Source organism: Sinohyriopsis cumingii, chromosome 6 (assembly GCF_028554795.1).
Source record: "Sinohyriopsis cumingii isolate HCF-2022 chromosome 6, ASM2855479v2, whole genome shotgun sequence".
NCBI lineage: Eukaryota > Metazoa > Mollusca > Bivalvia > Unionida > Unionidae > Sinohyriopsis > Sinohyriopsis cumingii.
The window spans coordinates 88,950,243-88,977,961 of record NC_142966.1 but is presented as its reverse complement, the minus strand read 5'-3'; the positions used below and the strand labels follow the sequence as shown (position 1 = coordinate 88,977,961).

Below are 27,719 nucleotides of genomic sequence, written 5' to 3'. Positions count from 1 at the left end.
GAATCCAGTTACATACCAATACCAAAGTGGTTCGTCACGGTTAAATAAAACTTTCAAAGACGTTGACAACAGCTGTTTTGAATGGTGAATATTATCAGAATTATATCCGGCAGGTGATCACCAAGATCTGCCTCGAAATTACCACAAGAACATGGGGAAACTTTATTTTGATAATGAATTAACGAGTTTACCAAAGCCACACTGAAGGACTTAACGCAGGTATTGTAGTTCTTGTGTTTACTTACGCCAAAAGATGTTTGCATTATGGACATGGGCATCATGGACGAACCCAGATTGATTTGTTGTTGCTGAGTGATATGACTAATTCAGAATCGGTATTGTATTAAGTATGGACACATAATCGTGCCTGGTTACTTAACCAACACAGCAAGCAGGCACATAAGAACTTCCCATACAGTCGTTACATTCATGTAATTAATACCTAACCATGAATTTCATTATGGTTGTATCAGTACTGAAACCGCAGCGGACAATAATGTAAAACATTCTCAGATGCACTGCAACGAAAGATGAAAGTCCCGCTTGTAATCTACGTGGACATTTAAAGTCTCACTGTATTTTAGTGATGGTTCCAACGATCAGAACTTAAACGGTAAATCTGATATAACAAAGTTAATGAACAAGTCTAATGTGGGTTCAAAAAATGAACCAAGCGCGCTGGCGCTCCAAACATGGTTGGGGTGTTTCTTCCAACGATTGAAGTTTCAGCGAAATGGATTTGACAATAGCTCTAGTTCACCAGCAGTCATGATTATGACCCGTGATAACATTCGTTAGTTTTCCCCAGCCACTCATAACTGGATCTGTGAAGATTTAATTCCACCAATAAAAAGGACCCCTACTATTTTCACACCATTGTCACATGAGTACATATAGCTGCATGCAACGCGCATGTAATGTACACTTTAAAATATACCCAATCAAGCAAAAATCCCTTTAGGGCTTCATAACCTGTGTGGATATGATGGTTACTTGATTATGCAAGCAATAGCCACATAGCGGTGAAGAAATTTGCAATCAATCTTCGGTATTGTCCAACTAATATAAAATTTTTAACTAGAAAGGATGTGCTTCCATTCAAGTGGATGAGTGGCTAAGGCAAAACTAAATACGTTAAAATTGATAAAATTATGTTACCACCTTTAAGAGCATTTTATTCATCGCTGGCACTTGAATTTATTTCCTGAAAAGGTCTCGCACACGCAAACAAGGTTCGGACAACATTCGAATACACACACATATCATGATCTGTATCTTCACACTTATGTGCTATTGCTCGCTGATGTGTTTGAAAACTTTTGTGAACCTGTCTTATGCATGTTCACGCTCGATCCTGCACATTACTTCTCATCACCGGGCATGGCATTGGATGCGTTGTTTATGTGTGTCCCAATCTAAGCTGGACTTGCTTATCTATATTCATCAGCTTCTGTTCATTGAGCGCGCACTCCGTGGCTGGATTTCTATCGCGAGTCACAGATACTCTCGCGCAAACAACCCAAACATAGATGGATATAGTTCATCTGCCTCAAACAGTCACATCATGTATTTCATGCAATAAACCTCTGTATTGGGCAATGATGCAACCGTTACCGGTTGGTGGGTTTCAGTGCATTAATCCTAGATACACTGCCATACAAAAACACGTGTGCGATTATAACATCAACAGTGAAAACTGATAGTACTTTACAGAAGCGTTGCCATTGCCTAGTATGTGGTTGTCATCGTATCAGTGCTCAATTAAGAGTTATGTAAGATAGGCGAGTCAGCAATTTACATTTTATACTATGATAAACTCTGAAAAACTACGTTAAACATGTGTAATTGCAAGTCATTTATAATTTTATCTATATTTTATTATTGTTTTGTTTCTTAAAAAAGCTATTTCCTATCAATTTTAGAATCTTGTATAAATGTGTGAAATCTTCACGTGGGCGTCTGCTACGTTGCTATTTAAAGAACAGAGGATTCCCCATCTGCATCGTAATAGCTACATCAACATCAAATAAAATAATTCTACCAATGGTAGGCGATCCAAGGTTTTGAACATTCCACAGCATGGTCTTAATCGTTTATCTAAATTGGCATCTGTGATTTGAGAAGTTCAATATTTTGTTTCAGATACGAATGTCTCTTGGATTTGATGATCATATGAGTTAATTGTCACTTGGCCAAATCGTACTGAGTATATTGCCAGTCACATGAGTAACCACTTATCGCTTCTTCAAATCAATTTTTGTGTTCATTAACATGATAGGCTATATACAGCGGCTACTTACAAATGAAATTCAGACTATAGGTGAATAGTTATAGTGATGTGTACCAATAGTGAAACAGTACAAGATGTTGACCATGACAAATACGATGGGGAGTAGCGCGATTTTTACCACCAACCCCATCTTCCATATCGTAAATGTCAATATCGCCGTCTTACATTGTAGGACTGTGAATCCAATTGTTATTATGTTAGACTTTGAATCCCCCTCCTCCCAAATCCATGTATCATTTACCGGGCCATTTTAAATTCATGTGTAACTAGCCACAGTGGAAGTGCTGTACAACATAGCCCAGATGTTCTTCTTGGCAGATTTTGAGATTCCCAGCTTTTTGGTCAAACCTAGTCAAGGTACAACTTTTTATATAGATTTATTATTTGATACTATCAAAGCAATTTATTAAATTTATTTATTAAATTCTTATAAAATTTCCAAATAAAATATAAACCCACCGATTGTATTTCGCTTTCAAAGGCATGCGTTGTGTATGCCTGCCGATTCAGTGTTTACATTAGTTACTTTGCACGGGATACTATTTATATAAGTGTAAAGTAGTTCTCCTTACAGTTTATACAGAAACAAACCTAAATGGGTCTGATCATATGGCTAGGTTCTGACTAATGAAAATCTTCCCTACATTTATGAACTGATACAACTGCAATTATTCGTTGATAATCCGGACGTAAATTTACTGAATGCACCCAGGCAAGTCTTTGGACGAAAAACAATTATGTATTGCATGTGTAAAATTTCCAACTGTACCAACGATTAAGTATGCGTGTAACCAAGATCCATCAGTGCTTGAAGTTCGCCAGAACACTTGGATTACTCCGTTTATTGAATATAGATATGCGCACTGCCGCCACAAATCAGTTTGAGACAGATTTTTGTAACAGTTCTTTCATTGAGAATCTCAGGAAACGGATTGAAATTTTTGATATTGTCCGTGATAACGAACAAGATTAACTTCAAAGGATCATAGCTGATCAGGCCTTCGAATCCATAAAGATCTTAAATGGTGGAATTGTCTATCGATGTTAGTTCGTTCGTGTTTGTCTTGTCGAACCTGCTAATGAACGAGTTTATTATGACAAGATACAATTTTACCAGGTTCCTTTCAAGATGATGTACACCGACACTGATTTGCTGTTGTTGCATATCACAAGCTATTGTGTGTAGACGGATATGGCTGAACCGAGTTTGGTCAACGAATTTGAAACCAGTGATTATCCAAAAGAAAATCTGTTGTATGGCAACATCAATATATCGGTTGTTTTTCATTCAATGATTAATAATCGTGCAAACCAATGGAGTGAGTAGGACAGCGTTCTAAAATGTATCCGGTTGCATGTGACTGTGCCATCGGCTGATGTTTTCAAAATTTTTAAAAAGCAGTCAGTGACAAAACATACACAAGAAGCACAGCTAATATTGTTTTCTCTCCATCCTTCGATGAAACACGTATCATTGATAATTCTCATTGCAAAGGAAAACAATTTTATAGTGTACGACGATGTAAATGCTTGAAAATCAAGTTAATCTTGCAGAAGTATTTTCACGAGGACAATACAAACACCGATGCAATCTATTTGGCTCAACAATATGCATATGTGCCTAAAGTGACATGTAACATCTTAATGACATTTCGTGTTATTGAAGCATACAGTCTTGGAAATATTCATTGGACATGATGTTCAGCGGATCATTCGTTGGGTGAATTTCATCACCCCTGACCAGTATAGTTCTCTCGACATTGATTTGATTGGAACTTACAGTTTCAGGGGTAAATGCTGTAAGGGTCAGGACACAAATGTGCCTCTCACGACAGGTTAACAATCAAAACCAAATCTATTACATATCTGCCAGTTATGTCTTATAAGAGCATGAAAGGCGACGCTGTAAAACCGCTCATGATCACCGGGCTCATTTGCATAATGTTTAAGAGGGCCACCAAAGAGTACAAGATATATTACAATCACGAGGGTGAGCTGGAAAAGACCTCAGCTCGGGTTGATAAAATTCATCTGCACAGATGATTAAGGCAACAATGGAAATTGAGGAATGTGCCGATGATATTTAAACGTCAACAACAGCACCAGCGAAAACAGAAAATGAACCAGGTCCAATAAGTAAAATAACTAAATGCTCCAATGATATCCAAATGCGACATAAAATACTGCTGAATTTGGTTTATGTTGGCCAGAGATGGTGGCAGAATTCAACGAAAAAGACGTCGAGAATCTGAAGAGCTAGTCATTAAAAAAGTACTTCCAGCAACACCAGGCTAAGCGTGCAAGAGGAAAACACCAAACCAACATTTTAGGGAATAAAGCCACCAGTTGATTTTTCAAGATCCTGTCAGTGCAAGTTTGTCCTTAAACCCCTCGCCCGCCCACCCACATTGCACTGATTTCTAGATTATTAAGAACCACCAATAAACATAACAGTGTAGGGAACAAGCACGTGTCCGTGAAACTTACTGAGTCTATAAAAATCTGGTGAGATTTTGTAGGTTGATAATAAGATGCTTGTTCGGCTAGCAACGATTAATGACTCGCGCGCCACCAAAATCGGACAAACTATCAACAGAGGTCACAGTGCTAGATGCGGTCGGTAAAGTTATCAATGATTTGGCTTAACAACAATTGCACCATGTAAAAACAATTCTGTTTCTGGGTAGCAAGTGTTACTTCCTAATTGCTTATGCCTCAAAAGTATAGGAAATGGATAGTATCCCACAGACATCGCTTTTGTGACAAGGACAGTAATAGTTTGAAATTTACCTTTTATCAAGAATATTCAAGATAGATTCAGTCCTGGGTAAAATTGGAGTAACTTCTAGAACTTTCTAGAACTTTAAAGTAATATAATAGTAGTATGAATACAGGGGCTTTAAGACAATTATATCAGGTTAGTTCCAGCTGCCTAAGTAGATACATATCTGCATTTTTCTGAGATGGCATCAAGAGGCTGCAAGCATCCTGCAGATACATTATGCTATGTCTACGGCCAATTTATCAAGACAAGAGCGAAAAACTACTCAGTGGAAGCATCTGCTAAAATGTGTGAGGCCTTCAAGACGTATTTAAGCATGCCTGTCGGGGATCAAGACAAACCCTGGGTACCTCATTTCACCTGCGAGCAAAGCAAAAATACTCTGGAACATAAGATGGGCAATTGTTACTCGAAATTTTATGTTATAAAATTTGTTAAAAGTTTTAAAATTGTAAAAGTGTTTGATTTTAAAATGTTTTACAATTTTCAATGTTATTTAAAAAATATATCATATATGAAAAAGAGCCATGAAGTTAGCTATCACTAGAATTCGGCAGGGACCCAATTTCCACTCAAGCAACTGAATCGTTGACCCTTCCAAACGTCGGACTGACAAGAATCAACCTGCTCTCACATATCCGGGCCTTCTTTCATCCATCGCCCCGGTACCACACTGCCCTGAGCTCCCCGTACCAAATCCTCCGGAGAGAGAGCAGCCGTCTTTAGAAGAGAGCAGCAAGTCAGAGAGCGAGGAAGACGTTGTAGATCCAGACGACAATTTCAGAGGTGGAACTGAGAAGAGAAAACCCATACTACCCCAAATAAAAAGACCTCAACGACTTGATCTTCGTCTCACCAAGTTCAATGCCGAACATTTGATGTCTAGGCTGAAGCAATAGAACTTGTTGGATGAAATTGTGCAAGTCGCAGATCGGAGGAATTTCCACCAAGCTTTTTCCAGCTTCTTCACCCGTCAAGATGGGATCTGATTCTGCCACAATATTACCAGTCTGTTCGAGGCAATTGGAATCGCATGCAACCAGAATGAGTGGCGCCTCTTCATTGACAGCTCATCCAGGAGCCTGAAAGTTCTGCAATTCCATATTGCCTCTTCCCCTGGCTTACTCAGTACACCTTAAAGAAGATTACAACAGCATCAAGACCTTGCTGGACGCATTGAAGTATGATGAGTACGGCTGGGAGGTCATTGGAGACTTCAAAATGGTGGCATTCGTAATGGGTCTCCAAGGCGGTTTTACCAAGTTTTCCAGCTGACTTTCCCTTTGGGACATCAAGTATTGCGGGACAGTGTTTTGGCAAATGAGTACCGAATATGTCTTACAACACCAAAACACGTGTTTGAAATGTTTCAAAATGTAAATCAAGATAACGACCAGGATCAGAATAAAATAATACTTGACACTTTGACACCTTAGGAATGAACAAAGGTTCTCTATCGTTAAACTGTGATCAGGAACCTTCTGAAGAAATTCGACTTAACTATGCAAAAGCCACATCTCATACTGCACGTGCATTTCACAATTTTCTTTATCGTATATGGACCGGCAGATGTCCAATCCTAGCATCAGCGGCTGCAGTGGTTGCAAAAGCGTTCGGAATGCATCTGGGATGGCACTGATAAAGGCAGTGGAATGTCGGTTAGAGTAGGTCTATAGAAAAGGAAAAGACCCTCGATTACCGACCATTACGGTGGCCTAGTGGTTAGAGCGTCCGCCTTGGTTGCGGGAGGTCGCGGGTTAGAACACTGGCCGGGTCTTAACAAAGACATCTAAAAAATGCACTAGCAGCTGCTTCACTTGGTGCTCTGCATTAAGTGGTTAGTTTAAGGACAAGCTGGCCTAATGTCAGTATAATGTGATTGGGTGTGACATGATGCTAGACATCACTATAAACTGCCACACTGCAGACATCGTATAGTAATGAGAAAAAAATTGTTAAAAGCCACGTCAAAAATCCAAATCACACACACACACACACACACACACACACACACACAGAGTCAATTACCAGGAACAATTCGTCGAGTGCAATCAGGAGGATATCCTCGGTTACCCGGTACAACACGCAAAAATCACGAAATTAACCAATGTTGATTTACTCGCGATAGCAAAGCATTTTTGTGGTGACTTTATGTGAAAATAACTCCCATCTATGGTCACGCTAACTGGAAATTGCCAATGTCAACTTGGTTCTGACAATAGGGCCGGAAATTCATTGGGTTGCGTACGTTGTTAACTAACACATAAGTATCGTTTGTATTTTGACTTGTACAGACTCACACCACCAGTTAAAGTTGTTGATTTATTTAACGAAAGACGCTAGTGCATTATACGGCTAACAGACATTGTTTTATTCAATTATGCCAATACAAACTTGGGTGGATCGACCTATATGAGGTCATGTTGTTATTGCAGTGTTGCATTGCACTTGAGATTTCATCTCCTCTGCAAAAACTACTTAATTTCACACCGAAGTATATTTAATATTATATAAAATGTTTATTAACATTTACGGACGTTATTCATCTTTATGTCGATGTGATGATGTGGATCTGAGCAAGTTGACTGAATTTACTAGTCATACTATTGTTGGCGTTGACCCAGGTGTCTTTGTGATCTTTGAGTCATCAAACTGGCAAACTTAAAACGTGTAGAGTTGACATTCAAGATATAATCAAGATAAAAGTCGCTGTCGCCAATAACCTAAGGTCAGTGAAAACTGTGGAATCAGTAATACTAGTGTGTCGATTGCATACATAGAAGGGTATTATGCCAATGTTACAATAAACAATACATGGATGAAATACATCCCTACCATGCCACCACCACCAAGCATAAGACATTTCTGGGGCATAATTACTGGAAAATTGCAAAGAAGGAGAGGAGTAATATATGACGAGGCAACCTTAACAGATGGTCGTGTTATTTAAAGGATTGGTAGAAATGGTTTTGATGGGCCTAAACATCACATATTAAAGGTGTGCTTGTCAGGATCAGGAACGTAATAAGGGGTTTCTTCATTATGTACTAGTTATACAAGTCGGTCATTAGTGTTGTAAATTCCTACACAGTTGCATTTTCAGGCATCATTAGTCCACATAGATGAAACTGAGTTGCAAGGAATCGGCATTTATCGGGACGGGTACTTAACCGTCTTGGTGTTTCTGTTTAAGACTAGATTTGATCAGTATATACACGTGAGGGATTTTGACCTCGCTCGTGCTAGCAAACTAGCTTTGATACTACTACATTCACGAATTATATTCCAAACTGTTGGCAGCGGCACAAAGCAGTCTCAACACGATCAGTAAACTGTATTCGGTGGCTATCAAAATTAAATTAATTATCGAACTTGAGGCTGTGCTGGCGGACATGTAAAATCACTGACAACTCCGAGCACAGATAACGAATCATGTAACGGAATTAAATACAAGAAAAGTGAAGCGAAATAATCTTCACTTTCGTGGATAAATAATACCCGGGTTGCACATAATGTGTGGCTTATTTAACAAAATAGGCACAAGTCATGAGTGATAGAGGCTATCTCGTGTGTGGGTGTGTGGGTTGTGTGTGTGTGTGGTGGGGAACTATTAAGTGTAATGCCAACAATGGATGCCAATTTGCTATCAGAGCGGACCAGTAAACAAAACAGACAATGACTCAACAAATGAGAATTATTTTAGTGGACTTGAGAATTTACGTGAAAACGAAAAACAACATGTGATTAAAGGATGCTGACTATAGTTAACACTAACACAATTATTTTGTATAAAAAACAAACAAAATCGTGTTGAATTATTTTATCATGTAAAACGAAAATATGCTGTTTATAGCATTGAGTTCGTAACAAGATTTGTCAGAACGTTCCGTACGTTCCTTACTGTCGGAAACTAGTGATGAACCGGTTCAGTAAAAACAAAGTACCATAGCACGTAACATAGGAAGCTAAATACCACAGTAAAAAGGTCCCCAGGTAATACTGAGTATTTTTTAATAATAACAGCGTGTTTTGTACATTCAGTAGTATGTTTGCCTGTTTATTAAGTTAATAATTCATAAATTTTATAAATTAAAAAAATCTTGATCATGATTTAAAATGGAGTGATTTGTTTCCGATAAGTTGACAAGTTCGACACTAGCTTTTGAATGAAACACACTTATTTAAAAAGAGTACGCCCAAGTGACAATGAGTTTTATAATTTACGTTTGAAACTTGCTCAAGTGAAAGATTCATTTATTATATTGAAGAGAATATTTATCTTCTTGACGAAACTGACAAATGTGCCGCAGTTGATTCGAATATCAAGGACCTTATGTGATGTTATTACAAAAGGGAAAAAAGAAATATAATATGGTTGTTTATTAACCTAAATAACAGTGGTCATATGGTCAGTAAACAGCCTGCATTAAAAAGAAAAAAAAAAACAGCTACGCTAATATAAAAAGTTGTAGGTATGGCTTTTATGTGTCTGTGCTAAAAAAAATCTGCTTAATTAATTGCTGACCCATTATCGATGACAGTCTTCCGTAATTGCTTTTATCTCGAATTCAACGGTATCTTTTCGCCATTACTCAAGCTGATCAACTGTAATATTTCTTTCCTTGTCAAACAATTGACGTTAATAAGTACAGTTTTATTTTTTATATTTTCCAGAAAAATGCATGTTTCTAAAGAATGGAAACACCAAGAGAGAGAGAGAGAGAGAGATATGCCTTCCAGGAACAATATGCGAAAGTAAGTTCTTTTTCTTATCAGGATACATATCAATGACAAAATAATGTTTATCGATGGTATTGTCGGAATGTTATTTATTTTCATCGAATGTTGCCGCTTGCTGTTGAATTCTATGACACATATGTGCAGCTGGACATTATCTCTTGGTAATGACAATATGATACCATTATATGTTACATAATGATACCATTATATGTTACATAACGATATCATTATAGGTTACATAACGATACCCTTATAGGTTACATAACGATACCCTTATATGTTACATAACGATACCATTATAGGTTACACATTATATTTTACACAACGATACCCTTATAGGTTACATAACGATACCATTATATGTTACATAACGTCAGACAAGAAAAATATCGTAGGTCGATAAAATAATACAAACAAAACTATGATCGATAGCTTTCTATGTAATGGTTGTAGGTACAACAATTGCTAAAACGTACCTTCTTTAATTCTGATCTGAAAGAAAGATGATAAACATCAAGATGGTAATTTCTTCTCCGACCCCATTGATCAAACGAGATGTGTTCTCCACTGACACCGTTTATGTCTACCTGAGAAATAAATTCATGCATACAAAGTGGGATAACAATAAATTTACTAAAAACCAACAAACGAGTTAAAAGTAATATTTATAATCTCCTATCTCATATCAGATTTTCACAATATGTAGATTTTTTTCAGCCGGTGACTACATGCATTAATACTATGTGCAGAGTTTTGCTGAATAGTTTCTGTAGAATAATTTGGTTAGCGTGACACGCATAAAGTTTGTTTGACGTTTTGGTTAGACTGGCTATAAGTTGTAACCTCCGATGGATGGAATCTGTTCTGTAAGGTGCATTAATTGAATTTTAATTAGGGCTCGCTTTGCCAACGGTTATAGCCAGATCAAAGTGCAATGTTAACGCAAGGTCAATAGAGGTAAAATGAAAAGAGTTGAGACGAACCAGGGAAATTTTAGAAAGTTGTTGTTCATATGACGGCAGGTGTCATAAAATTATATTTTCCAGAATATGTAGTGAAAACGGCGACCAGAGAATATTATTCTGGTTTCTATAGGACTATTACAATGTTTGGCTGGTGAGGTAATTATCCTGATTGGCTAAGCTGAACGAGGTAGGTTTTCCCAAACAAAATTTTATTTTATTTAAAACCTCCCTCGCGATATTAGTCAGTCCAAAGTTTATGTAGAGGGGGTAAATCAAAGGGGTCCTGATCAGTAAAAAGTACTTATCCCGTCAAATAAATTGTCCAAGGGACAAGGGGGTATGGAAATTTATGAAATCAGAAACCAAGGAAGACGCAGAGGGAATTCTCTAAAGATAATCGAGCGAGGGCTCGGCACGGTAAGGTTAGTCTCGATTACGTACAATGTGTTCCTTGATTTAAGTTTGTAATAATTTATGAATTTATTCATTTTAAATTCAAACTTCATTTATTTATTTATTTATTTTTTTTTTAGTTCAGAAATAATCGTGCATGTTGTATGATTCATTAATTGTAAGTATGTCATACAATATTTCCTTAATAGGAATGAGTTGGATTTAGTTTCGCATGTAAATATAAGATTTCATGAATTTCTTTTGATACAAATTGTGTGAATATGACTAGTGTCATTTGTGCTTATGAATGGTATTTCTGTTAGCAAAGTAACTTAGGACAATGAGTGAAGTCCATTAATTCGTCTGCAATTAAGTTGTGAGTTCTCTTCAACCAAGAATCGAGGAACGAGTGCCGACTGCCATAGTTGAGTTGAAAATGTATAGCTACAGCGAAACAGTAATATTATCTGAAAGGTTTAATTATGTCATTGTCTCAGTTGGAATGCGAGAGCAGTTAAGCGGAACATAAATTCTCGGTAATACAGTTACGAGTGTGTGTTTATTAGGTGCGAAATGGCCTTAGCTTGTTCGGTTGAATTTTTATATACTATCTCTGAGAATAAGATTCGTAATCTCGTTGATACCAGAAGAAGAAAAAAAACCCTGATACTTATTTAAGTTGGGTGCACTATTTGTTTTTTCGAAGGAAATATAAACAGCTCCATACGAAGAGCTTGGTGACTTGAAAAGAGAGAGAGAGACTCTCGAAAGATATGAAAATAGCTCCATGCGAAGAGCTCGGTGACCCGAAGCAAATAGAGAGAGAGAGAGAGAGAAAGAGAGAGAGAGAGAGAGAATAAGGACAAGCCCACCTATCACCAAACGCGATTTGGGAAAGACCGGAAGTACCATGTGATGTTGTCATACGGGCAATTTCTCACTCTATCGTAGGATGAAAATCTTTCTATTAATATAACAGAACAGCTAATTGAATTTCGCATAAATGTTTATAGCTCTGTTTCTGAGCGGAAAACGATATCATTCAAATGCCATGTTAGCTTTAATCTTATTTTTGTTGTCATTGATTAAATTGTTATATTTTACATATGGGTGCTTGTGTTATTATGTGCGATATCTCTACTCATATTCTGTCATCCTATCCATTAATTTCTTATTTTATTGTATTGTTTACTCGGTTTGATCAATAACACTGTGGATGGTCATCTGCTACATAAGAATAACCAAACTCATAATGAGAGGGGGACAACACATGGCAGTACGAAAGTTACAGGAACTCTTCAAGATGTCACAATGTTAAGGAATTAGCATTATTTTCAGATATTGATTATTGTTCGACTTTAAAATGTAAAAGTCGATTTGAAGAAAACGGACCTGACTTTTAATGACAGGGAATGAGACAGGTGTGAATACAAGACAAGGCTAACCGTGCAGCATTTGAAGGGTCAAGTACATGATTCAAAGGCTGTAAAAATCTTAGCCACTATACCTGATGTACCTTTTATGATTTATTTTTCTTTTTGGTGTTATAGATCATATAACTACTTTTGAATAAGTCTGTACAGAAATCAGAAAAGAAATAGGATTCTGCGACCGATAATCATACGAAACCCATTACTTTAAAGAATTGGCGTCAAAGTAATTTTCTCTTGTCTATTTCACATGCTTGCGACCAAGGCATTCTTAACATTAATTTCCAAGCAGGGTGTAACTTTCTGTTTTAACTAGAGCTGTATCATCTCACTCATAATGCGAATCCATTAAATGAAGTTCCTTCTTTTTCATGAGGATTAAAGATGACAAAAATGTAACCTGATGAACGTCAGAGAATTGCCTTGGTATCGTTTTCTCCATTCACAAGAAGAGCAAGAATGATTTTAGGAATAATGATGCAGCACTATCTCATATTTAGGACTTTATTTTTACTTCAGAAACGCACAATCCTTTGCAATCACGTGTTTAAAAAATATTCTTCACCAGTTTCTGTTCGTACGATCATTGCTTTGCAGTGATCGCGATTTCATGTAGCTGTATTTGATGGTTGATATTGAAAATGTAGTTTAATTCAGTCCCTCTCGAAATTCAATTATTTATTTATTGCAGAAATAGGAATTGTCCGACTGTTATTGACAAGGATGTTACCAAGTTGAGATTGTCAGGTTTGTATTGCATCAAAGAAGTGGCAATTAAACAACAGTTTTTGTATCTCTCTTTGTTAATATTTATTGATTCATGAAATGAAAAAAAAAACGCAATAAAAACAATGCTGCAGGAACATACATTTTCTTCATATCGGAATCGATGTTTATGGCTTTCCACGAATATATTATTTATTTGCTTCTCATTGTTTACTACCTTGGGCGATCGAGGCGCGGTTATATCAAACCACAATTATAAAAATTGAAAGAATAGATTAGTGAAGAATTGGATAAGGATACGAAACTGGGAGGGGGGTCCTTAATAGAGCGTACTGATATATCAATATCAACTGATATTTTGTGATCAAGATTGTTTGATGAGTCTCAATATCTTTCGTTACAGATTGCACTTACCCATTTTAAGGCCGCCAAAACCTCATTCCCTAAACTAAAGGGTATCACAGGATCCGCACTGCAATTTATTCCTTTTGTGTGGTTTGTGTTGTAGAACTCTCCGTGCCTCGTTTCAAATGATATGTTCCGCAATGCATTTGTGAGTACTGCTATGGCATCCACGGCTAGACATACTTCTAACTGTATTGAACCAAAGAAGATTAATTAATGTATGAAATGGTCAATATTGTTGGCAAATACTTTACTTTTATCTCAAAACAAATGACTGAAAGAGAACTGACCAGAAACTTTGTAATATTACTTCACTTTGAAATATTTGGGAATATTGACACTACACTGCCAATTAGAAAAACAAAATCAAAAACAATCTTCCAACTTTAGTTTTCATGAGTCTTATTTTTCAGGCATATTATGTAAAAAGGATTTCATTTATTTTGCAAATTTCATATATTTCCAATATTCTCATCCATATTGTGGTAGGTAGAATAGTTCGACATATACCTTCAATGCAAAAACACATTGTTTTCGTTTTTTCTTATCGTTTTTGCTATTGTATCTGAGACTTTTATTATCAACTTCAACAGCGCTTACCTAAAAGAATTAGACGTTTTAATCATGCATTATTTGGTCTGGAGTGCCATGAAAACAGAACTGAACGAGTTTGACATGGGGTGACAAAGTTTAATATTATGTGTCAAAGTCGAGAACTAGATATATATTCACATTATTCAAGGCTCCCAGGAAGGAGTAACTGCAAGAATGTTTGATAATCGTTTTGCTACTTCAAGGCATAGCAGGCTATCTAGTGCTGCAGCAAGTGCAGTAAAGTTCCTTGCCCAAGGCTTTTACCATTGACTGCAGACTCTTTTTCTTCCACACTGACGTAAGAATTACTCTCACAGATCATTTTATTTTTGTTTTTAAGGGACGTTGATAAGATAATGCAAATGTGTTGGTACTTTCTACACTCAATAACACATTTTAATTGCAAATGATACGGCCTGAATCTTAAAACAGTATTTACAACTTTCCTGTAGAAACTTTAGTAGAATGAAACTTTCCAATATTTATACTATCAGCACCTAAAAACATCTTGGCCATCTTTTAGCCAAGCGTCAATCTTTGAAAAACAAAATTAACTTCATCATCAAACTTTCTAAGTTAAGCGAGAATTTTAATGCAAACAATTTACTTTAGATTAAATCCAAAATTACATGTTGCACCTTTCTTTCTGCTGTCAGTAACAATTTACTATCAGATACGAAATCTCTATAGTGCATAAAATAAGAATTAATCTCAGAGACCATTTCATTTCTGTTTTGTTTTGGGGACACAAAACAAGTCATCAGATCTCTGAGAGTAATTATCTGGATATTTTTAAATTGTACTGTCAATATAAGATTTAAGTAATCGGATTATGCTAATTGCTCTTTAACCATGTGTGTGCGTGAAGAGTAAGAAAACCTAAGACTGTGGATTAACGTATTTCTGACTTGTAACAAAAATACTTAACAGTCCATTTATGGAGGTGTCTATAACCACTGCTGTAATAAGTCAAGACTGAGAAAAGAATTACAAGTGCAAAGTCTCTTGAAAACGACAGACGTTTTCAATATGCATTGTGAAACTTGCATTTCCCTACGTAATTATCTGAAACTGCATAGAAACAGATCAAGCCAACAGATCTCACACAAAAAAGATCACTATAGTCTTGTTAGTATCAATTTGCTGATGATGTCTAACAACATTAAAGGATCACTACTGCCTATATTTTAAAAGGTCTTACTTTGCTCTCGTTATTCGTGGTTGATTTGGAAGATCGAAAAATGTTCAAATTAAGATTACTTTCGATCGGTAAAGACTGAAAATCGTTTTTAAAGACGGCATAAATTTGCGACATTTAGGGCTTTCCTCATCTAAAAATAAAGCTTGGTATTATGATAATTCAAAATGGTAATCTAATGCTGCAAAACGCGTAAGAGGATGTTAATGATATCACAATAATTTGTGGGAATATATACTACTCTCGTACATGAATTTTAATAAATAGTAGTAGTAGTTGTTGTTGTGTTGTTTTGTGTGTGTGTGTGTGTGCTTGTTTTGGAATTTTAACGTAGCTTTAACAATTTCATATACCCAGTGTGGCAGTTTATAGTGATGTCCTGCTCTGGGGCAACATTCCACAGACATGTAGAATCATATTATCATGGACAACCCAGCCACATTATCCTTACACCAGGCCGACCAGTCCTAACACTAACCTCTTACCGCTGAGAGCCTAGCGATGCAGCTTTTAGTACTGCTGTTATGAGTATTTGGCATAACTCGGTAGGGGTTTGAACCCGCGACCTCCCGCATCAATTCGGACGCGCTAACAACTTAGGCCACCGGAGCTTTCAAAATAAATAGTAATGTATACTCCTTTAAGTAAAGCAGTTCTACGAAGTTTTAGAGCAATAGATAAAGCACGTAATTTTTGTGTAACGCAATAGTGAGGGGTCGTCTCAAACTTTAATCTCTCTGTCTCTCTCTCGCGCGCGCGTTAAAAATCAAGTCATAAAATGATGAGCCCTCCGTCTCTATATCTATACGGTGAACACGCTCTAATCCCATGTTCACCCATAGTGAAAGAGTTTCAGCACGGATGTGGAAGACAGTTAGACACACACACACACACACACACACACACACATACGTAAGATGGACAAAGTAAATCCTATATACCGCCACCTTACTGATATGAAAGTATAACAGGAAATATTTTGTACCTTGTAGATGGCACCTCTTGCCTAATTTTCAAGAAATGATGTGAATTTTATTGGAATTAGTGAGAAATACTTTTACAAGAACAACTTACTTGCACTGACTGCCAGTTTTAATTTTCAAAACGCGGTGAAGTTAGAATATTTTATCCCCCAAACTATAAATATCCAGCCCTCTAATGGCTTGACAAAATACACGCTGTGGTTTGTGAATAAAAAAGCCACAACTTATCATATCCAATATATTAACTGAAAAGAAGTAATTTAGTAAGAAAATTAGAGTCATATTGACGCTGCGACAAAGAACGTCATCAGGTTATTTGAGATCACCCTCAAATGCATTCAGTTGATGGTACAACAGCAAACTACTCATTGCCGAAAGTGCTTCGTTGATGGTTTAGGCCCTGCTGGGTTGGGTAATTAGCCCGTTTTAGTATATACGTGGGTAGTAAGTGTGTATCCCAGGGATGACCTTTACACGCACGAGTCCTGTAGCAAAGCAAGGTATCGTTCGTGATTTGCTGTTACCGGTTATGTGCTAAATCGAATGTTTGTTCAAACAAATAATGGAATAAATAGCTCTCTGTGTTCATTCGTCTAGTGCTCCAGGTGCAAACAAATATTTCACGATGAAATGTTGCTGACTTTTGATTACGCCTCCGCCGGTCATGATCGCGCGCCTAGCTTTATTGATCATTACGACGGCAACTTAGGGAAGTCTTGTCACCCATTCGCAAGATCTCTGTCTAGTCTGCATCAAAATTTCTTGCACGTTCAAATAATGATTCCGCGAGTGTACAGATAAATCGTTCAACAATGGCTTAAACACGATGAAAGCTGACATGTTCGCGACGAATCTTGGATATGTTGCTCCCATCGCGGATACTGCTCCGACAACCTATATTAGCCGTGGCAACGTGCGACCTCGACAGCATTTGTAAACGTCTCTGCGTCTTACTATCGATCTTCGAAATTGACGCGTATTTTTTTTTTTGTGCGTGAAGTTCTGTGGTTACGCACCACTTCATGTGATAAATACAAAATATCCGACTGATGAACTTCATTTTGGGTTCTGACGTCAAACTACTGTTATGATAGTACGTGTGTCTGTATTTTTTGTAACTGTCGGCATATGATTGTACCTATATTACGTGTAATTGTAGTTCATGACTGTAAATTGTAATGATCTATAGGGACGATATTGCACATCTAACTTTGTACAAGAGTATAGATTCTATTTTAAGATTCTGCAGTGCATGTAGATTGCATAGGATCTACAAATAGACGCTGTCAAGTTTATAATAATAAAACCTGTTGACAAGTTTGGGGTAATACTTTCTCCCTGGTTGGTGGCTTCTGGTATTTTCTTAGGAGAATTAAGTTATTTCCCATAGGATGGTATAAGTCTCGTGAACAGGTAAATATTAAACTGAGTAGTGAAATCTGTCACGTGGGGTATATTGCAACATATAGTCGCAATCTTGAAAGTGTATATAAGGAGAGGATTAAGCAGTCAAAATTCATTCCTATTTAGTAAGCACTCCTATTTCAGATTCTTGTTTGTTATGTTAATATCAGTCTGCAGTTGTGTTTAATGGCTTGTTTTGATAATTTGAAGGAGGAATTTCTTTCGATTATTCATTGAAATTACAAAGTATTGTCTTGTCTTTTAAATTATAAGCGTGTTCGCACATCTGTGCATGTACGACTGGTTTATGTCCGCACAGAGCACTATTTAATTATTCGTGGGAAAAGGAATTGTGCAACATCCCCCAAAAAGCACTGTTTAATTTAGCCTCAGATCGTGAACTATTTTTAAAGTCCCTAACGACCTGAATGTAGGGCTACACATGATTGGGAATGTACGCAACACATACTCATATTTAAAAATAAATTCCAGTCTGTTCTACTGATATACTGACATACCAGGTGTCAACCAAAGCAGGATAAAACGTCAGTCGCGATTGGTGGCGACTATGACGTCACATCGGGACGCCTAGTATTTTGGACGTATGTAAATTATTCCACATCTCCGTCATGGTAGGAATGTCCGAGAGAGGCAAGGAGGCAGTGAACTCGGCAGAAGGCGTCAGCTCGTACTTTATCAAATCTAGTCCAGTTATTTCTAGTGGACAACATAACGATACCAATAATGTGTAAGCCACGTGTATAATCAATCAAATCAAATAAATCAATAAATTTCTTGATTTATTAAAGAAATTTGAATTTTGTGTACAAAGTGAACTTCTACTCTCTAAAAAATACCAATCAGTTAATTCAAAATGACTCAATAATAGTTAGCAAAAAATAAAAATAAATAGTTAGCAAAAAATAAAAATAAACAAGAATAAAATTTTTGATGGCGGTATCGAAATGATCAAATTAGAGCCATAAATAAAGATATAATCAAAAGCAGTTTCCAAGCCAAAATGGAAGCTGCACATCAATACACTCATTCGACTAGAACATTATGACTGGACTATTGCAAATTATCCAAAGGAGTTCTGGACAATACCAACGTGATACGTCCATTCGAATAACTGAACTTCATTCGGAACATTCTATTTTTTTGGACTCGAATATAACTTTTTAGGATTATTTTGGCTTATATTCATAATACTGTAAATTCCTCCATTTTGTAACCTTGATAATTAAAGTATTTGTTAAGTTTTACAAAACTTGGGTTTGCTTCCTCCTGTTACTTATCGTATCCATATCGAGTCAGAACACCACCCACGTCAAATATTTTGGGGTACCTACGGGTAGATAGATCTACCATATTGTCTGTCAAGAGGACTACTTGTGTACTACCCTCCTCTTCACGCATACTGCGCATGCTAACTTCACAGTTGCGTATGTGCCTTTCCAAAAGCTAACTAGGCTGTAAGTAAATCGATTCCACAATACTGTACCACCCACCAATGGTTTGCATTTCATCACCGTGATTATTAATCTCCGGGAGAGTCCTTCGGGATCCTTGTATTTAAAACTCATGATGAATCGTTACATCTTGACCCACTAGTTACTGAGCTAACTTCTCTTGTGGTAAGTTGGTATTTGCCGTGTTAAAAGCAATTATGTTTAAACAAGCTCAGTATTTCAATTACAAATCTAGGATAATACACAAAAACCTTTTACTTGTCAAGGTCATACTACACCTGAATACAAAACTTTGCATGTTTGTGCCGTATGTACCTGTTAAGAGGTTTGCCGTTCATATTATAATTCTACCAATATATCTTTACTGAAGTCCATAACTTATTTTATAAGTTTAGGCCATATATGTCAGGTGTTAAATATATGTGCCGGGCATTGCAAATGTAGGGTCTTGTTATTTCTCGGATCGTCTTGCAGATATTGTTCTATATAATTTGATAGCATTGTTTGGTTTAAGTTCTTGGAATATGTGAATGATTGTCGTGAACAAGCAGACATTAATTAGCTAATTTACTTTAACTCCAATAACTCTTGGATTTGCAAAGAAATAAGCGAAAATTTTGCCTATTAAATGTTGCTGACTTTTAAAGATAACAATTCCTTAGCTTTTGTTCGTCTAATAAATGGGAGTACGTGTTTTCCAGGAGGTTTAAGTTTTTAAATAGATATTCGGCTGATGTTTTTGTAAAAGAATTTAGTGGTTTGGTGAATTTTTGTTTGTATAAAATTATTTCTTGATAGGATAATGCGTAGAGTATTGTTGTATGAGTTATGTGTGTTGGTGGGCTAGAGTATTGCTATTGGTTTTAAATGTAGCTAATAGAAGGAAGACAGGCCTACGGTTTTTGTAAAAATAAAAAATATAGCAATTATTTTAGTCGTATTTTTGGTAGAATGATTGTGCTGGAATAGAAAGATATGCGTGGCTTATGATGAATTTAAAAGTCTTGGGACAGAAAGATTGTGGTCTAGGGTTTCGGGAAAAAAATATAATTGGACGGATAATCGAAAATCATGACTCGTCTAACCCATAATAAAGGGTGATAACTGTACAATTGAATCTGTTATAAAATACATTTGACATCAGATTCTAATGGAATTTAAACCTTCTGAATGATGTGTGCACCGCTAAAAGGTGTAAAACAACGTAGGTTGATGGTGTTTGTTTATATATTTCATCTAGAGAATACTATTCGCCTTATATGCGATTGATGTTGTCCTTATCAAACGGATTATGACATAATTGATAATGTCGTATTAATGGTTCCACGAGATATGAAACCAGAGACCAACAGTAATTTTGACTAATATATACATGTAACTTCAAAAATTAGAAAAATCTAAAAGTATGTTTTATGAAAATTATATATCAAGGAGATAATTCATCGAATAAATTTTATTATCCATTTTTTTAGTTTCTTCAAATTAAGGAAATCAAACATTGTAAAGAAGAAATCCATCAAGACAGACCAAACAATATTTGTGCAGGATAACATATTGCGAATATCACGAACTCAAGATTAAGGGCTGTGATTCATACTGAAAATGTAATGCACAAACGGAGCCGTGTGATTTATACTGAAAATGTAATGTACAAACGGAGCCGTGTGATTTATACTGAAAATGTAATGTACAAACGGAGCCGTGTGATTTATACTGAAAATGTAATGTACAAACGGAGCCGTGTGATTTATACTGAAAATGTAATGTACAAACGGAGCCGTGTGATTTATACTGACAATGTAATGTACAAACGGAGCCGTGTGATTTATGCTGAAAATGTAATGTACAAGCGGAGCCGTGTGATTTATACTGAAAATGTAATATACAACGGAGCCGTGTGATTTATACTGAAAATGTAATGTCCAAACGGAGCCGTGTGATTTATGCCTATCAGAGATAACCCACTTTCTACTATTACTGTTGAAAGTTTCATAATATTAACAAACAGAATTGTCACAATCTGTAAGTAAATCGTTGGAATTGCCATTGAAAAATATTTTTTCCTCTCAAGTTTGACAATCTTAATTTCGTAAGTTTATCGTGGGTAAAACTGATTTAACAGACAAATTCTTATGTAGAAAATGGCTCATGTTATTATTATGTTCATTGAATTTTATAAAATAATTGAACTATATTCGACACAATATAAATACTAAACACAATTATGCATGTGAAATCCGAAAACGGAGTGGAGTGGCTATTTTCAATGAGGCCCTCAAAAGAAAGTGACTAATGATGGTCAGCGTCGAAATTAATGACACCAGTTTCTCAGTGGCATCAGACCCAATGAACCAGTATTTAAATGTTATCAAATTAATCTAGCATTAATCTTCTTTAAAAACTCAATTGAATAAAATATAACAGACTGGACTGAACTAAATTCAGTTTTAAAATTCAGCTGAACAGAATTGAATTAAACTGCAATGCACTGAAATAAATTCAATTCAACTCATGCAAAACTATTTTGTATACTTACTGACATCTCCTTGCGTTCTGACGCACTTAAAGCTTGATTCATTTTCAGCTTCACTTTGCGATAGTAGAGGTTCTGTCGGTTTATAAGTTGAAAACCGGTGATATTGACACCTCCGTGACTAAAGGAACCCCACATATCTTTGAGGTCCAGCATTGCCTGTTGAAGAAGGATACATATCTTGATATAGAAAATAGCATTCTAATCTTATCTAGTGATGAAACGAATGTGTGTACTTCTTTTGCCTAATTCTATCTGAACTTCGGTTCTTTTACGCTCATATAAAACAACAATAACAATGTAAAAGACAACTGCCGAATTACTTACCAGCAGAAGGTATAACACAGGCTGGATGGGAGATCTCCATTAGCTATGTCAGAGTTAACTCGATTGGGTTGGTTATTGCTGTTTCTTGAGACCAGATAAAGTATCAACAGGTTAGTAGCCAGAGAGCATGGACTAATACAAGTTAAGCACTTAGCTTGTATGTATGTATGTATGCATGTATGTATGTATGTATGTATGTATGTATGTATGTATGTATGTATGTATGTATGTATGTATGTACGTACGTACCTACGTACGTACGGAAGGAAAGAAGGACAGACAGACAGACTGACGGACGGATGGATGGATAGATGTATTGATGGATGTATTAATGGATTGATGGATGTCTCTGAATAAGCTTATCAACCTTTCTTGCTGTTTTAAATACTAATGGATGAAGACCTGTAAAGCTAGTTTTTATACTAAACGTTGTTAATCACATGTAGGTCCTATCTCATTCGTATATTTCTGCCACCCAGTGAGCATCTTCATCTTTTAGGGACTTGATACATTATATACTTTGTTGTTTTAAAAACTAATTAATAAATCATTAAATGTTTTGGTCGTTTTTAAATAAACTGTTTCTCAAAAATGTATCTTGTTTCTGCAAGCCTTTCTGCTGTGCGACAAACCTATCGGACAAGTTTAGAATTTTGGCCGATCTACATATTCTCCTCTAAAGGTATATATTCCTGCCTCTATTTCAGTATTTTATTTTCAGAGGCATGTCCACTGTTTGTATGCATATATATTTTTACATAGTCGAAATCCAACATACTTAATATTATTTAGGACAGTTTTAGGAAATTTAGATGTTTATAAATAACTTTTTAAAGCCTTTGCAGGAAGCATTTTGATTGCTTATAATCGAATTATTTATGATGCGGATAACGTGAACACATTAGTTCATGACACCAGAAAAGAACTTGAATGCACCCTTTCTTTGTGTGACCTGATATTTATAAACAATTTTTATAATATAATTATTTTATTTGTATATATATATATATATATATATATATATATATATATATATATATATATATATATATATATATATATATAGATAGATAGATAGATAGATAGATAGATAGATAGATAGATAGATAGATAGATAAGCATTGAACTTCATATTTTCTTGGTTTCATGAAGTCTTGAAACTTTAAAATTATTTCACACACTTAACATGAATATGCTTAGTTTTGCTGCGGCCACTCATGCATTGTGGTCAATTTTGGAGCTTTGAAATGTAATGTGAGTTCCATTCTTATGTATTACTCATACTATACTCATACATACCAATGTTCCCAACACGTAATGGTAGCCATCACGATTCATTCCGACATCAATAATCTGTGGAAGAAATATCATTAACAAAATATTGTGATTTATTTAAAAACATATTATACTTATAGCAAGATCCTTTTTCACCAAATTTCTGTTTTAAAAATTATGTTCCAGAGACCACCAAATCGGGGAACTGAAATCGTCCATTCTTGAATTAGGAGTATTTGATTAATCAACTCCTCATTTGTGTGTATGTGTTTGATATTCTCATTATCATAACCATACTTGTAACTGCAGTCTTTCAGATCTAAACAAACGAACACGATGAAACTGCCAAGCACAATTTATCTGGAATTACACAAGCATCCAGTAAATCAAAACATATTTAGATTTTCAAATGCATTCAAAATTATTTCTATTAAAATAAAGATTTCTGTAGAAATTTAGGTAGTTCATACAACCCTATGTATAATCAGAACACACACACACACACACACACACACACAGAGTTCTGCACTGCAACGGATTGCATCACCAGGTGGAGATCCCCTTTCCTAGACCCACAACGCTCCCCAGAGTTGCACCGACTGAGTTGATTGGTCTTAGCCAGGAACCAATTAGTATTTCCATTGCCCCTCTGTCTTCCAACTAATCCAATGTGACGCTTCCTCTACCGGCTAGGTCCTGTAATTACAATGAATCATATGGCACTCCAAAGCATCTGTGCTGCAAAACTAATGGTAGATTCCAGGCGTTCCGTCTGGCACTCACTTCTTTAGAAAAATTTCTTCTTATGGGCCTCTCCTCCAATATAGCTTCTCACTGCACTGTCAGTTCCATCAAGATTAACTTTGTTTTGTGACTCTTGTCCACAGTACAATATCAGGCCTGAAGTTGATTCTCTCATGAACTTAAGCTGTCCGTTTATATCTGCCTGCATTTCCCAATCATGCTTCCATTTTTTTGGTTTGCCTTTATGTATTGCCGTTTGTCAGAAAGCTGATGGAGTTTGTATCTTGTACGTTTACCTTTCCTCTCTTTCTTTAACTTTATGCAGAGTTTGTGATAGTCTTAATTTAATACAGAATTTTTTTGTCTGTTTATAATTGCTCTTGCTTGGAAACTGAAATTAACTCACTTCTGGGTTTTCCGTGGCAAAGGTTTGAAAACATAATGGTAAATTCCACTTGTGTAGGGCACCGGCATTTATAGATTCATCACCTAGAGATTTACACAACTCAACGGCTTAGTAAATAAAACGGTTATTATCCGATATCAAACCAATAAGGCACGAATGTTAAACGTGTTGTAAATTCGGAGCTTTCTTTTGTGTTTTTAGGTTGTCTAGTCTGTCTTTGTACCGTATTTACTTTTTGACAAAGATTGAGAGTCGAATACGCTTAGCCTATTTCAACAACCAAGTTTTGCAAATCCGTATGGGTACTATTTGTACTTACCAAATTCAATCAATAAACACGTGAAAATAGTATATGTTAAAAAGCTTCCAGTCAAACAGATTTAGACATTTTGATTGGCTTCTTTCATAATGATACTTTTAAATTGCTACCAGTAGATTGTCTTAATCAAGTCTTTAATAACGTTTTTTTTTTCATTATACTACTTAAAGCATCGTTGAGACTGAGGTCGATTTTGTCAAGGTCTAATTTTTCAACCATAAAGTTTATATTCCAAACTCACGCTTCGCAGTCGTTTTGAGTTGTTTCATAAAATACTTCTACTTTCAGCAGATAGGTGTATGCGTGTGTTAGGAAGGGTATATGTTCTTAATGGTGTTTATATTTGCGTTAAAATGAAACATACTTTTTGATTTGATGGAAAATAGTAGTGTTTTATACCTGATCACATATTCACTCGGCTCTCACTAATCTGTCATTACTTTATGCGGGTAGAGAATATTGGTTTCTCCAGATTATGCAATATATATATATATATATATATATATATATATATATATATATATATATATATATATAATTTATTTGAATAAATACAGCTCAAAAACTTTATCCTCGTTAACTTAGAGGTTATTTGACTCGTGACCAGAAAAGTGAGAGTTCAATTCCCACCACCTAATGTTCCCGACTGGCTACAGTGGTGGCACTTTAATTGCCTCCGCATGCTATAACTTGGATTCTTCCATAAAGCACTAAAAAAGCAAACCTGTTACAAAATTATCCTTTCAAAGAACTATATTATTTTTATGTTAATACTAATATTGCATTGGTAATACGTATTGTTCGTTACATTTGTCATCTAGCTTGCACACAATGAGAAAGTACAGGTATAGATTTAATTATATTTTTCAAATAGCGAAATACAAAGAAAACAAAAACGCGAGTTAATATCAAGATTTTAATCCTTTTTACAGCAAAGGACATGAAACGCCGAGGACGATAAAGGTTTTTTCATTAATAAGAGTCGGAAAAATAAAGGATTGAAGTAGCCCTCTTATTGTTATAACATGGCTATAAGAAACGTATGTATAGCATGAAATCGTTGAGGGTAGAACTGTTAAAGCGTGTTGACCACAGAGACATATGTCTACTTTCATTATCGATAAACTATTTCTCTGGCATGTAGCTCACAAATTTCCAATTATTTGGTATAATAATGCTTTTATTTTATTGATTTCCCCTGACCCCGACTCCAAGATGATCGTTTATATACTCTTATTGATTAAAGACGAGGAAATAAATTACTTTTAATATGCTCGCCGTTTTATGTGTATGCCAAGTCAGTTTTGATTTATATTCAGCAGCAAAGTAAATATTGCCTTGCTGGTAATTAATTTTCATCCCCAAGCGCAAATCCAGTGAAATATTTAAATCTTCTGCTCCAATCAATACGAAACGATACAGTAAAACCTGAGAACTGTTTATTTTTGACACCAGCAAAAACATGAAGTAATTAATCATAGCGATGCGGCCAACTACATTCATTGGTTTATTCTCGGATTGGGATAACACTTGAATAGAGGCTGTTGACAACTTCAATTTTCAATGCAATGAATAGCATTTAAAAAATTGTTCTAGAAACACATAAAAATATTCTTTAAGAAAACAAAACGAAATAAGAATATGTGCTACTTATATTGCAGTGTATCTAGTGTGTATAAATTGCACAGTGCTAAGCTGGACCTACGCGAGCGGAAGATGCAAACAATCCCAAACGTAGAAACTGAGTAAACACCATGAATAATGGACACAAACCAAACTTGTAAGCGTCTTAAATTAAAGTTTTACTCAAAGATTTATTTTTAAGAAAAGAAAGATACAATATTAAACAATTCATTCATTACAATGCTGCGTTTTGAAAATTTTAAATGTCCATGATACTTTAAATGTAATGACAAAAAGCCACGCATTGAACTAAATATTTCTCTTACTCCCCCACGTTGGAAAATATACCGTACTTGATAATACTTTGTTTACACAAGGAGTGAAACTTGCCACCAAACTGATTATGTGCCACAAGCAGTAAAACGTTGGCCTACCCACTATTAAAAAACAACAACAAAAACTACAACACCCTTCAAAAAAAATAATCCCGAAACACTGAATCTATTTTCGTTTTACACAGCCCAGTTTGTTGCTCACGCACGTATCCTCTCCATGAAAAGTCACAAACTACAGTACTTATAATGTATTTTGCAGTATCAGAAAAAGTATGAAAACCGTACGTTACGATAGATTACGGACCGGTACACTAAGTAACATAGAAACGATTTGAACGGATGTTTTTCAGTGCTTAGAATATTTATAAAACTCGATCAACTTTACTAACTTTTAATTAAGTAAACAACAAAATTTAAATAAATGCAGGTGTATGTACATTGTGAAACTATCTTCTGGCTGTATGTTAAATAAGAGAAGAGTGATATACGGGTCCAAAGTTCAATTAATAAAATCAATACGATAGGCTATTGAAATGACCAGAAACAATTAATAAAATCGATACGATAGGCTATTGAAATGACCAGAAACAATTAATAAAATCGATACGATAGGCTATTGAAATGACCAGAAACAATTAATAAAATCGATACGATAGGCTATTGAAATGACCAGAAACAACGTAGTACGTAAATGTACTGTTTCAAATGACGTTACAAGTACGGTATATCTGAGTTTAATTGCTGCCTGCATAATTTTACAAATGATAAATATAAT

General features: G+C 35.6%; 1 protein-coding gene across 1 annotated transcript in view; it reads right to left on the bottom strand.

Annotated features, from left to right (window-relative positions):
• LOC149797403 (glutamate receptor 3-like) overlaps positions 1-27,719 on the bottom strand; it is a 94,548-nt gene that overhangs the window by 34,073 nt on the left and 32,756 nt on the right. The window contains exons 5-8 of the mRNA XM_089962180.1: positions 23,542-23,595; positions 21,919-22,074; positions 13,741-13,920; positions 10,289-10,399 (exon numbers count right to left, since the gene is read on the bottom strand). Coding sequence (XP_089818306.1) covers positions 10,289-10,399; positions 13,741-13,920; positions 21,919-22,074; positions 23,542-23,595 — 501 coding nt within the window. The remainder of the gene's footprint in view (positions 1-10,288; positions 10,400-13,740; positions 13,921-21,918; positions 22,075-23,541; positions 23,596-27,719) is intronic.